Genomic DNA, 13,804 nt, shown 5'->3' on the forward strand with positions numbered 1-13,804 from the left:
TCTCAGTCACGTGCTCTGAGGGAGTTGAGCCGCGAAAGAAAGAGGAGCCAATGGGGTGAGGAGGAGTAAACTAAAAAAAAAAAAAGAAAGAAACGGCGAGGGAGGGACGGTAAGCGAAGAGGGCCAATCTTAGTAGAGTCTCGGTCGTCCAGGAGGCGGCCCCGTCTCCGTAGCAACGGGAATGTTGAGGCGATGGCTTGAGGGGGGAATGAAGGCGATGCCTCAGGTAGGCCGCGGATGGCGGCGGAGGCGGCTTTGCGAGTGCGAGGCCGCGGAGCCTCCCTCAGGTAACGGGGCTTTTGAAGGAAATTAGGGAGAGGACCACTCGATGGAGGTTTCTGAGGAGATTCCCTGCTGGGGCGGGTGGTGGAGTTGGTGGCTGGGGAAGATGGGAATTGTAGTCCCTCGGGTGTGGAAAGTCCTGAGGGCGAAGGAATATATATATATATATATGTCCCTGACAGACACAAAGAGGTCGGATTCCAAAGCCCCATTCCCTCCACCCCGGTGCCCATGCTGGCTGGGAATGATGGAGGTTGCAGTCCTAGGCCTTCTCCCTGCCTGCGAAAGAAGGGGGTGTATTTTAATGTATTTGGTTTTATTTATGAATTTCTAAATCGCTTCAGTATAAAAACTTGAGACATTCCCAAAATTATTGTACTGAGGTATTGGGCACCTCAGGTTTTTAAAATTTTTAATTTAAATTAAAAATTAAAATTATTTATTTATACATATTATTTATTTATTATTTATATATATTTAAATATATGGAGATATATATATATATATATATTGGTTGTTCGGGTTTTCTCCCGTGTAAAATTGGAAGTGTCTTGGCAACGTTTCGACGAAGTCTCATTCGTCATCTTCAGGCTTCAGCTTCGTGCTTCCAATTTTACACGGGAGAAAACCCGAACAACCAAAGACCTACATACAAACACCTGTGAAAACCTCAGAAAACACACACACACACACACACACACACACACACACATATATATAATATATATACATACTATAAATCAATCAAACAAATTTATATGGCAGCCCAATTCATGAACAGATGAGCATTTTTTCACTCAGGGCCTTTTCTCAGCCTTGTGGGAGGAGAAAAAAAAGGCTATTTTTGGTCCTACTTTGGTTGCTGCAAGCATAAAAATGTTTGGGGTATTTTTAAGAAAGACCCCTACCTACGGCTTTTGGGGTGAGCTAAGAAATGGGAAAAAAACCCAGACCAGAATGGGATAATTCATAAAAAATCTATGGGGGCGGTTGTGGTTTCTGGATTAAGTTTTAACAGCCGCCATTGAAGTGATGTCATTTTGTCCTTTCTTTTTCTAGAGAGGCCTCAAAGGAGCTCCTTGACAACAGCCAAAAAAACAACACAACCCACATCGACTTTGTAAACCTAGGGAGGCGCCCGGCTCTTCAAGGGGATGAGCAGCAGAGAAAGTCATTGCTGCTTGAGGAAGAAAATGGTAAAGAGTGCTGGATTGGGGAGTGGGGTGCAGGTTCGAAGCCTCATAGTTCCAGGGAGCGTGCAGAGTGACTTTGAAATTTGAGGCCAGCTGTGTCTCAGCCTCAGGAATAGAATAGGAATGGGAATGGGAATGGGAATAAGAATAGGACTGGGATATCTTCGGGACCGCCTTCTGCTACCACATGCCTCCCACCGACCGGTACGCTCCCATAGAGAGGATCTCCTCAGGGGGAGACCCCCAGGGGGAGAGCCTTCTCTGTGGGGACACCTACCCTCTGGAACGAGCTTCCCCCAGGACTTGGACAACTTCCTGACTTCTGACTTTTCGCCGCGAGCTGAAAACATACCTATTCTTCCGAGCAGGACTGGCTTAATAGGGGTTTTTAATTCGTTTTAAATGGGGTTTATTTTTATATTATGTATTTTATATTTAAATTTAGGCCATATGGAATAAGTTTTTTAAATAGTTTTTATTGTAATATATTGTATTGTTTTATTTATGAATTTCTAAATCGCTTCAGTATAAAAACTTGAGACATTCCCAAAATTATTGTACTGAGGTATTTGGCACCTCAGGTTTTTAAAATTTTAATTTAAATTAAAATTAAAATTATTTATTTATACATATTATTTATTTATTATTTATATATATATATATATTGGTTGTTGGTTTCTCTCGCGTAAAATTGGAAGTGTCTTGGTGACGTTTCGACGAAGTCTCATTCGTCATCTTCAGGTTTCAGCTTCATGCTTCCAATTTTACATGGGAGAAAACCCGAACAACCAAAGACCTACATACAAACACCTGTGAAAACCTCAGAAAACATATATATATATGTTTTATACATATTTATATACTATAAATCAATCAAACAAATTTATATGGCAGCCCAATTCATGAACAGATGAGCATTTTTTCACTCAGGGCCTTTTCTCAGCCTTGTGGGAGGAGAAAAAAAAAGCTATTTCTGGTCCTACCTTGGTTGCTGGAAGCATAAAAATGTTTGGGGTATTTTTAAGAAAGACCCCTACCTACGGCTTTTGGGGTGAGCTAAGAAATGGGAAAAAAACCCAGACCAGAATGGGATAATTCATAAAAAATCTATGGGGGCGGTTGTGGTTTCTAGATTAAGTTTTAACAGCCGCCATTGAAGTGATGTCATTTTGTCCTTTCTTTTTCTAGAGAGGCCTCAAAGGAGCTCCTTGACAACAGCCAAAAAAACAACGCAACCCACAACATCGACTTTGTAAACCTAGGGAGGCGCCCGGCTCTTCAAGGGGATGAGCAGCAGAGAAAGTCATTGCTGTTTGAGGAAGAAAATGGTAAAGAGTGCTGGATTGGGGAGTGGGGTGCAGGTTCGAAGCCTCGTAGTTCCAGGGAACGTGCAGAGTGACTTTGAAATTTGAGGCCAGCTGTGTCTCAGCCTCAGGAATAGAATAGGAATGGGAATAGGAATGGGAATGGGAATAAGAATAGAATAGAATAGGACTGGGATATCTTGGGACCGCCTTCTGCTACCACATGCCTCCCACCGACTGCACGCTCCCATAGAGAGGATCTCCTCAGGGGAGACTGACTTGGACAACTTCCTGACTTCTGACTTTTACCTATTCTTCTGAGCAGGACTGGCTTAATAGGGGTTTTTAATTCGTTTTAAATGGGGTTTATTTTTATATTATGTATTTTATATTTAAATTTAGGCCATATGGAATAAGTTTTTTAAATAGTTTTATTGTAATATATTGTATTGTTTTATTATTTATTATTTATTTATACATATTATTTATTTATACATATTATTTATTTATTATTATTATTATTATCATCATCATCATCATCATTATTATTATTAAAGGAATAGAATAGAATAGAATAGAATAGAATAGAATAGAATAGAATAGAATAGAATAGATTTTTTGTTGGCCAAGTGTGATTGGACACACAAGGAGTTTGTGTTGGTGCATACGCTCTCAGTGTACATAAAAAGAAAAGATACATTCGTCAAAAATCGTAAGGTACAACACTTAGTGATAGTCAGAGGGTACAAATAAGCAATCGAATCATACTAGGAAACAATATCAATGTAAATCATAAGGATACAAGCAACAAAGTTACAGTCATGCAGTCATAAGTGGGAGGAGATGGGTGATGGGAACGAGGAGAAGACTAATAATAATAGTAATGCAGACTTAGTGAATCGTTTGACAGTGCTGAGGGAATTATTTGTTTAGTAGAGTGATGGCGCTTGGGGAAAAAACTGTTCTTGTTTTGGTGTGCAGTGCGTTGTTTTGAGGGTAGGAGTTGAAACAATGTCCAGAGAGCCAAACTGCAGGATCAGCAGGGCTGAGGAATGCTTCAAAACAAGCAAGAGGGTGTCCGCCATTTTGCTTGCTTTGATCTTCTTTGGACTGTACAGGTAGTCCTCGACTTATGACCACAATTGAGCCCACCATTTCTCTTGCTGAGTGAAATATTTGTTAAGTGAATTTTGCCCCCATTTTACGACCTTTCTTGCCACCGTTGTTAAGTGCCTCACTGCAGTTGTTAAGTTAGCAACATGGTTGTTAAGTGAATCTGGCTTCCCCGCTTGTGAGAAGGTTGCAAAAGTGACCCCGGGACACTGCGACCGTCATAAATATGAGTCAATTACCAAGCACCCGAATTATGATCACGGAGATGTTGCAATGATCATAAATGTAATGGCTGGTCACTAACTGAATGGTTGCAAGTCGGGGACTATCTGTATTCCTAAAAACCTTGAAGTCCTCCACCCCACACTCAAAAGCAATCAGCTTCTATCTCTCTCTTCACAGTCTTCTAACTGCATGGATTTTTTCCCCTCTTTTCTCTCATTTCACTCTTTGACAGGGATCTTCACCATTGAGGACTTGGAAGAAAGCTTACGAAAACTGAAGGTTCAGGTGGACAGCTTAGCCGCCGGTCTAACTGTCCATCCAGATCGAGATTACACTTCTCTGGACCAGGTGGCTGACCCAAGTCCCTTAAATTCCAAATGGTACCCATCAGGGTCACACACTGAGACGGAATGGTTACTGAAAGCAAAACATCCTGCGAGATCTTTAGACGATAACTTGAATTTGATGGGTTTGGCCCTTCCAACCCTAAATTCATCCCCACTAAACGAAACTTCAGGTTTATTTGGCCCTCTGAGTCCGAACTCTCCCGCCTTAGGGGACCTTTCTGTCCCATTGAAACTCGGGGCCCCTCATGTGATTGGGGTCAAGTCTTTGCTGCCCCCCAAGTTTCCAGTCCGAGCTTGCTTGCCAGAAAGGTCCTCGTTCACATTCCGCAGAGGCCGTTCGCTTAGTCACTCTGAGGTTACCCGCTCCTGCTCCTTCTCTCCGGATGCCAAACGTCCGCGCTGGTTCCGATCGCGGTCTCAGTCTCCGAGGCCTATCTGGAGACCCACCTCGGCTAAGGCTAATGCCTGCGCCCAGCCTCCGCCTCAGCTGGGGAAGCCCAGGGGAGTCAGAAAGAAAAGCACATCAAGCAGACAATCGCGGCTGAGGTTCTTCAGGCCAGGAACATTAGCATCGAAAACCTGGACTTCCACTAAGGCAGTTGGACAGAGGGCACCGAGGGAATCTTGGAGTCCTTACAGTTTGGCTTCTTCCGATATCTCTTCGCCCACCGCAGAGGAGATCAACAAGCGGTAAGAAGAGGCTTCTAGGCCTCCTGATCTAACATACTCAGAATTATTATCATAATACAGCAAATCATGGCCATTAAATGCCCTCTTCTGCCTTTGTGAGACATTTACTATCTACGGGCCAGCAGGGGGATCCAAACTCTGCTGTTTAAAGTTTTACTAGGCCACAGGAACTATGTTTTGCTGAGGCTGGTTGCCATTCACCGGTTGCCATTCACCCTCCTGTGTGCAGAAGCAGCTTTATGTCAATCTACGCCTCCTGTGGACATAAGACTTGTCATTGGTTATTTTTATGTCAATCTGTGCCTCCTGTGCGCATAAGGCTTGTCATTGATTGCTTTTTTTGGCATAGGTTATAGGCATATGCTCTTGCTAGATCTGTGATGGTGAACCTATGGCACGCATGCCACAGGTGGCACGTGTGGCCATATCGGTGGGCACGCGAGCTCAGCTCCGGTGCTTATGCACGCGCCAGCCAGATGATTTTGGGGTTGTTTCCTGCCTCCAGTGGGACTGAAAGTTGGCAAATGGGCCGTTTTCGGCCTCTGCGGGGGTTTTCACCCTCCCCAGACTCTGGAGCCTGGTGAGAGAGAAAAATGGGCCTACCAGGCCATCACGTGCCAGGAGCAGGGGGAGTGTGTGTGGGGGGTCGCGGGGGCGGGGCGCATAGAGTTATGGGTGTGGGCACATGCTCGTGTGACCCCTCCCTCCCACCCCTCCTGGCACCGGATGGCAAAAAGGTTAGCCATCACTGTGCCAGCTTTTTGGCAAACAGCAAAATAACTTAATTAGGCCAGAAAACCTTCTACTAAATCGTTCTCCCGGCTGACAATAACAGTGGTTACGAAGTCAGGTTATGTATAGAACAGCGTTGCGCAGAGACCAGTTGACTTGGAGAAACTGCAAGGCATTTAACCATCTTTTTTTTTTTTTTTTAAATTCGGGGGTTCAGCTTCCTGCAGACGCTTTCCGAAAGCACGATGGGGAGAGACCTGATTGAAATGTCTCCCTACCAGAGAGAGCTGGCTCGTCTCCGACTCGAGCGCCTGCGTGTGGAAGAAGGCTGGCTGCTGGAATTAAAGAGGCAGCAGGAATTGGAACGAACCCGTGGCCCCAGGCCCAAGTGGTGAGGACATGCTCTCCAAGGCTTAGGCCGGGGCTGTGGATTCTTTGGATTGGGTGCTGAGAGTCGATTCAGCAGGGCCAGGTGGAGATCTGGTGAGATTTGCTGGATCCATGAGGTTTGGGACATATTAATCCTGGGGTTCCGTGGGCAACGTTAGTTTGTAAGCAGAGGGCCAACGAGACTCCTCTGAGGCAGGAATCAAGCCCCTTTTCTGCTTCCTTCGTGTGGTTTTTAGGTACGAAATGAGGGACTCTCAGTTCCACTACGAAGCCCACAAGAACAACAAACTTCTGAGAAGCAGCCCAGAGATACAGTCGGTCTTTGATTATAGGGAGGCTCTATCAAGAGCATCGAAAGAGTTCCAGCAGAAGCCCACTTCCACCTCCCTCAAGGCCTTCTGGTAAAAGAGCCGAAGGAGACATCGGACATCAGAGGAGACAGAAGAAAGGCAGGTCAGGCTCAGCAGGGCCTTCCTCTATTCCCAGTGAATGATGGCTTGTTTTGGGGGAGGTGGGGGGATGGCGGTGTGATTCCGAGTGTCCAGCCCAGTCATTTTGATGCCTTGTTCTTAATCACTCAGAGCTGATTTAAACTTTGAGAAGTGCCACAGGACAGGGCCTCTTTAGTGAAATGAAATGAGCAAAAATTCCTTGCTAGAGAAAGAGGTAACTGGATATCCTGCTTTACTGGGGAGAATTACGCAAAACATCCGACATCTCTGCGTCAAAGGCGGTGTGGGCTGTTTTCTGGCTTGGCGTGTGCCGATTTGGTGTGCGTGCGTGTGTGCCTTTTTGCGAGACACAATTTGATTGTTATTTGCCTGCAGCCTCAAAGTAGTTCAGCAAAGGACACTCCCTTTGGATTTTCTCTCGTTTGCTTTAACTTTTTGATTGGGAGGGCACTGTGAATTTAAAAAAAAAAAAACTTGATTGAGAAAATCTTCTTTGGCTCAAGCAAAAAATAAAAGGTAAATATTACACTAGAGGAAAAAACTGAGCATGTACGTTTTCCATCTTTTATTAAATGCTTTTATACTTGGTGGCTTTCGTATTTCGGTGTAATAGTTTTTAATATTTTTTTGAGGTTTGTTTAATTCTTAGACTTGCAGAGAGAAGATATCTAATTTGTTACTGACGTGTCAGAAGGGTTCTAGATATATGTATCTCTTTTATTGAAGCACTCACTTTTATGACTGGCTCACAAGCATTTTGGTATCGTCCTTGGTGAGTAACTGCAGAAACTATATGACATGGACCAGGGAATCAAAACCATCTCCCTACCAACACAAATTATTCTATGATGAATTATCCTCATTGATCAGTCATGCCCTTGCCGTGAATTTGTGAGTGAAAAAACAAAGGCAGCTTGCGTTAATAGAGACGATTCCTTCGAAACGGCTATTCGAACCAGCTTTCCCAAACGTCTTTGCACAATTATGGAATCTTTTATCCAATTACCTAGAGGTAATCTTTTATAACAGGGGTGTCAAACTCAAGGCCCGAGGGTCGGATCCAGCCCGCGGGGTGCTTAGATCTGGCCCGTGGGGCTGCCCTGGAAACAGCAAAGGACCGGCCCACGGTGGCTCTGCCAGTGAAAATGGAGCTCGGGAGCCCGTTTTCGCTGGCAGAGCACTCGGGCCACCACAGGCGCCCCGATACGAGTGATGTTGAACTGGCCACCCCCACCCTAGGCCCCCAAGGTCAAACACAACCCTGATGCGGCCCTCAATTAAATCAAGTTTGACACCCCTGCCTTATAACCTAATAGGATAGAAGTCCTGAGTACATACGTTCCGAAACATTTGCATTTTATCCTGTTTCCTACTTAACAATTTGCCGGTTGACAAGAAATTCCATACTGGCCAAGGATGGATATTTCTTTTCTGCCAATCAGTTTTGTTTGTAGAAGCTTTCTTATTTACTAGCGCTCTCTGTGGAATGGTATTTCTTTTTTTTATCATTATTTTTCAAACTTGGAGATTTCTAAACTGGTCTTCTACATTCGCTGTACAGACGTCATTACACTGACAATTTCCTAGCAAGCTAATTCCAAATACAGACTTGACCAGCCAATCAACAGATCTCTTCCCTCCCTTTTTAAACTTCTGCTCCTCCACCCCCACCCCCACCCACCCACTGCATGGCTGTTTATGTACTTCTGCTTGATCTTTCCTGGCATGACATAGGATCCGAGTGCCCTCAAGTACCCTGCAGGAAATTAAATCTCTCGTTCTTTCCCCAGTTTCTGCTCTCCAAAAAACCCTCTTGTCAACAGATCACAATGTTCTTGAGTCTCATTCCTTGAAAACGAACCGTGAATGCCACGGCATTGCATTCGGTGGGATCGCATCCAAAAGAGGGGGGGAAAAATATTCCAAATTACTTGCCTCATTTGTTCTCTGTTTAATTCACCTTATTTCAAAGGATACATGACAATGTCGCTGCTGGAGTAAGCCGAGGAGAGACAATGGCTACTGCGTTAGTAAAAAGGTACATGAAAGAATTATGGAGAAAATGAAATGGTTTCCGACTGGCAAGATGGTTATGACACATACACATTCTGAAACAGGAATTAAGCCATCTTAAGCTTTCGGGTTTCATTACAAAATTGCCACAAGCCACAACATTACTTGCATTATTACAGTTGTCTCTTTTTTAAACAAACAAACAAACAAACAAACAAACACACAAACACCTGCCTTTCTGTTAACTAGTCTGGGCTGAGAAATTTCACTGTTGTCTGGGCTAATTCAATTCTAATGCAGATGGAGGCTTCCACGATGAAACAGTTAAACAAACACACATGGAAAAACAAACATTTTGGGATTCTGGCTGAACTTCATCTCAAGGAGCTAGTTGTCTAAGCTGCAGTGATTTATGGTAAGAGATTTTTTCAGGCTGAGTATTTGAGGTCCGCCATCTCCAGCTGGGTGGTCCACAAATCTATTGGGATCCGCCTGCCAGGATGGGTCATGACAATACTGTATTTTTCAAACAAGTTTGTTCGCTGTCTTAACAAAAGGCTCTGAGCTCCAATTGTCTGGCAGTGCTGTATAAACTGGTCAGATTAGGGTAATTTGCAAACTACTTTTTCCCAAAGTGCTTCAGGTTATGTGTCTTCTGCACCGAACATGTGACAGGTTTGAGGCGGCCCTGCCACCTCTCTCACATTTCCAGAAAAGTGCAATTATTTCTGCTGCCTAGGCCACAGTTCAATTCAGGCAGTCACCGATGGATCCAGCCACGTGTAATGCTCCCTGCACAATATATATTACCTTGTTCTCAAAATTATTTCTGAGCATCTTAGCTATCCTTTGATACCTGTCTTTATCTCTGTTTACTAGGTCATTGTCTCTGCTGCCCCCTAGTATCTATGGCAGAGGCGCTCCACTTTACTTCTCTAAATGGTTACATTTCCGACCCACCCCGCAACAAATGAAATTTTTGATGCCACCCAAAGTAGACTGGGATTAAGCAAGTTCATTGGCCTACTAGTTTACTTGTTCAGTAACCGTACCTCTCAATTTTATTCGGTCACATATTGCATCCTGCCATTGCCAAATCCGTGGTTCTGGTCCACCTATTTCTTGGAATGTGGCTCCTGGCCCACTACTCAAAAAGTTAATGCGACACTCAGGCTGAAGAAGAGTTTTACATCCCGGCAGTCTTAAAATTATTTCCTTCCAAGGACAGAGCAAATGCGCATAAATAAAACAGGAAATATCAGTGGCCAGTGGGTTTTGCTCTGGGCTCTCCCTCAGCCTCAAGGAAGTCTTCGGAATTCTATTATAGGTGATTAATTTAAGATGACGACAGTGTTCAACCGCTAAGATTTTTGAGCCGCCACCTTGGACAATAACCAAGGAATCATTTGGGATCTGCCTTGTGCTTCTAATTCCTTCCCCCCCCCCCACTTTCCCAATCGAACTGCAATAGCTTTTGAAGCAGAAGGACGTTCTTAGAATTCAGAATGCAGATTAGAAGGTGAATGTTCTCGCTTGCATGTGAGAAAGGAACCAATATATATATATTTTGGGTGGGGCGCTTTCTCTCCTCCCTCCCATTTCATAGAAAACACAAATAAATAACAACGCGAAAGAAGCAAGACTCGAGTCTTTTCGCTGGTATTCCAAGGAAAGGAAAGGAAAGTCAGTGAGCAACGACTCTTTACAACATCCAATATCCCTGTGAAGCTGTTTTCTGTAACCGAACCAAATTGTGGGGGCATTTGTACGCAAGTCAGAACAGGGTGGGTAGCCGGGAGTTGAAACGGTTGGGGCTTCAACCTCCCTCATCCTGGTGTCTTGATACCATTGTGCCAGGCTTGTCCTTGTCTTCTGGCCCACAAAACTCGCTCACAAACTCTCACACTCTCTGCCGGTGCCGGTAGTAGCCACCTGCGGTTGAAGCTGCAAAGGGGGAAAAAAAACCCAAAGAAGCATCATCAGATGTATGAATTAGATTGCCTTCCGAGTCTCTTTTATTTCCAGAATACGCTGAAGCAGGAGAAAACTTGTATAACAATTGCAAGTAGCTATATAAAGTGATAAAGGAAACCCGGGAAGTACGGTAGCGTATTTCACGGGGGATTTTTCTAGGATGGCCACCAGGGGGAGCGCGTTCCTTGCAAATTCCTGATCTGAATCTGAATTCCTTATCGGCTCCATGCTAAATTGTGTGGCTCCATTTGGGATTTAACAAATTAAAATAAAATATTGTGCCATGTTTCTTCCTCCTGCTTATAACTGGAAACGAAGTTCTTGGTTGTCTGCCAGGCACAACTGGAGACCTTTGGAAACAGAAGTCCCAATTTTCTTAGGGAAAAAACTAAATTTCTCAGGCCACCTTGCACTTATTCTAGGGATCCAGGCAGGGGTGGGCTTCAAAAATTTTAGCAAGGGGTTCTCTGCTCGGTTGCTGGGTGGGCGTGGCCTAGCTGGCCTCCACCACGGCGGCGGGGGAGGGGAGTGTTTTTGTCCTCCCTGGGCTCCAGAGGCTTTTCTTGAGCCTCCGGGAGGGCAAAAACTGCCTCCCCAGACTCTGGAGGCTGGGCCCATTTCCGCCCTTCCTGAACTTCCAGTAGGCCCATTTTTCACCCTCCCCGGGCCTCCGCAAGCACCCTGCACTTACCTGCATCCAAAATGGGCCACGTGGAAACTCCTGGGAGAGACAGGACAGGGTGGGCGGGGCCAGCCAGGGAATGAGATTTGGGGGTTCTCCGAACTGCAAAGAATCTTAACTAGAGGTTCTCTCGAGCCCCTGCGAATCCCCAGCAGCCCACCCCAGGGAAAAATATTGCCCTGACCTCCAAACCATTGTCTTTCTTCCTCTCCACTATATTCTGTTAGAATATCTCTTAAAAATTTTCATTCAATGAGAATTTAAATTGGCTCAGCAACCATGTAGAAGCAGCAGTGCATTTTAAAAAATAGCAAGGACCCTCTCCTCTCTCACGTTTCAGACTCCCTCAATCCTAGAGATACCTCTTGGGTTACCAAGGCCAATCAACAGGCAGCAGAGCCTAAATTACTTCCTTTCCTGCGCCTCTTACCAGGCTGCTGATGGATCATCCGACACAGTCCTTTCCCAGGATGGGTTCTGTACACAGGCTTCACGCACACTTCGTTGTTGCTGCCGGGGGTCAGATCTGACAGCAGAACGCTGTGGATCTGTGGCGAGACGCTGAGGAGGGTCGAAGGGCCGGCTTGCCGCCGACAGCGAACACGGTAACCCAACACGTCTCCTCCTGCTGGATCCCAGGAGGCCTTTACAGAGCTGGGGCTCAGATCTTCAAAATGGAGGTGCTTTATTTTGGAGTATTCTGTCCATTGAAGAAAAGTAAAGAAAAAAAGAATGAGGACAATGCATGGGCTTTCTCCAGGCCGAAACAAGGGGAAAAAAATCACAATTGGTGCTGGGATCCGCCAAGTGGGCAACCCACAGGAGAAAGTCGGGCGAGGGATGTTGGCAGTTGTAATGCTAATCAAAGGAGGACAATCAAGCAGCCTTATTCTGCAGCTGTTTGGGATCCTAAGCGTGCCCAGTTCTTCTGTCAAAGTGTGCACAGTGTGACTATGTGAAACAACCCAGGAGCAAATACAGTAAACAGAGGTTTGTATTTAAGTAGTGGTTTTTATCCACAAAGAATATATACATACATGTACTTTAGTCAGATCTCAAACGAACAGCAATCAGCAATTACGGCAGGGAAGCACACATACACAGAGAGAGATATGCCACCCCCCAAACAGGGCCTCTTCTTATTACAGACTCTTAAAGTGATACGAGCCCAAAAACCTTGCTGACTCATTCCTAGCATTACATCATCGTAGCAGCTGGTCAGCTCTTAAATCGTGACCCTGACATCTTCCCTCCCTCCCTCCCTCCTTTCCTGCTCACCTTCCCGTGTGCAGGCTTTGGCCGAGAGGGCTTTCTCCTTGCCAGACTTATAAATGGCAGACACTGTCACCAAGTAGCTGGTGTTGGCCAGGAGGTTTTCCAGGACGGTGCTGTTGAGCCTCCCGTCCACCTCTTGCAGCTGGACTAAGTTGTCGTTCAGGGGACCGTACATGACTTGATAGGCAGCCACACTCTCTAGGATGGGAGACCAGCTGACCCGGATGCTGTGGGGTTTGGACTCCGAGATAAGAATCTGGGCTGGGCTGACCACATCTGCGGAGAGAAGCAACGCAATAAAATAATAAAAAAAAGGGGACGCAGAGCCTGACCTGGTCAAAGCGGTCTTCCAAAAATGCATTGCCTGGTATTTTTGTGACAACAATTTTTACCGAAGACATTTTTTAAAGAGAGAAAAGCAGTACAAATGATAGAAAAAGAAACAGAAGAAGAAATAACTCTGAACAGCTAAGAAGGAGAAATGACGACGGAAAAGTGCCTTCTGACTGTTTCGATAGCACTTATCAATGTGCAGGCCGTCCTTGACTTACGACCACCTTTGAGCCCAAAAGTTTCTCTCTGCTAAGCGAGAGAGTTGTTAGCTCAATTTTGCCCTATTTCACGACTTTTCATGCCACAGTTGTTAAGTGGATCACCGCAGTTGCTATGTTAATAGCACACTTGTTTCGTGAATCAACTTTGTCAGAAAATTGCAAAAGATGATCACATGACACATCCCCCCCAGGACCCTGCAACCATCATAAGTATGAATCAGCTGCCAACTCTGAATGGTCACTAAATGAACTGTCATAAGTCGAGGACTACCTGTATTTATATTTTACTCTGAGTTTACATCAGAATCTCCTTCCATCAACTAGCCTTTTCAATTGCCAGACCCATGAATCCACAAGTTCTTTTTTATTTTTTTTCCAGTCAAAAGTCCATAAGAGGTTTCCATTTGGCCCAATTTCCGTTGACATTTGTCAGAGCATTTGCAGCCTGACTACTAATAGGAGACAACCCAGGAGCAAAACACAGCAGACAGAGACTTAGACATTTAACAGTGGTATGTATGCAAGATATATACAGAAATATACGTGGTTGGCAAATCCCTGACAAGCAATCAAACTTC

At 44.9% G+C, this 13,804-nt stretch overlaps 2 protein-coding genes across 6 annotated transcripts in view; one reads left to right on the forward strand and one right to left on the reverse strand.

The window, feature by feature from the left end:
- Positions 1-136: 136 nt before the first annotated feature.
- Positions 137-13,804, forward strand: part of LOC131186979 (uncharacterized) — a 78,291-nt gene continuing 64,623 nt past the window's right edge. The window contains exons 1-5 of one of the 3 annotated variants that reach the window (XM_058161010.1): positions 137-287; positions 1,342-1,478; positions 4,350-5,154; positions 6,104-6,277; positions 6,513-8,369. In XM_058161010.1, coding sequence (XP_058016993.1) covers positions 238-287; positions 1,342-1,478; positions 4,350-5,154; positions 6,104-6,277; positions 6,513-6,681 — 1,335 coding nt within the window. In that variant the 5' untranslated portion in view covers positions 137-237 and the 3' untranslated portion in view covers positions 6,682-8,369. Of the gene's footprint in view, positions 288-1,341; positions 1,479-2,663; positions 2,804-4,349; positions 5,155-6,103; positions 6,278-6,512; positions 8,370-13,804 lie in introns of those variants that run through there. The other 2 variants (XM_058161009.1, XM_058161008.1) reach the window with 2 other exon arrangements.
- Positions 8,942-13,804, reverse strand: part of VWA1 (von Willebrand factor A domain containing 1) — a 28,455-nt gene continuing 23,592 nt past the window's right edge. For all 3 annotated transcript variants that reach the window (XM_058161005.1, XM_058161007.1, XM_058161006.1), the window contains 3 exons: positions 12,676-12,948; positions 11,828-12,097; positions 8,942-10,685 (listed from right to left, as the gene is read on the reverse strand). In XM_058161005.1, the coding sequence (XP_058016988.1) occupies positions 10,642-10,685; positions 11,828-12,097; positions 12,676-12,948 (587 nt within the window). In that variant the 3' untranslated portion in view covers positions 8,942-10,641. The remainder of the gene's footprint in view (positions 10,686-11,827; positions 12,098-12,675; positions 12,949-13,804) is intronic.

The sequence above is a fragment of the Ahaetulla prasina genome, chromosome 18 (genome assembly GCF_028640845.1).
Source record: "Ahaetulla prasina isolate Xishuangbanna chromosome 18, ASM2864084v1, whole genome shotgun sequence".
In the NCBI taxonomy this organism is placed as follows: domain Eukaryota; kingdom Metazoa; phylum Chordata; class Lepidosauria; order Squamata; family Colubridae; genus Ahaetulla; species Ahaetulla prasina.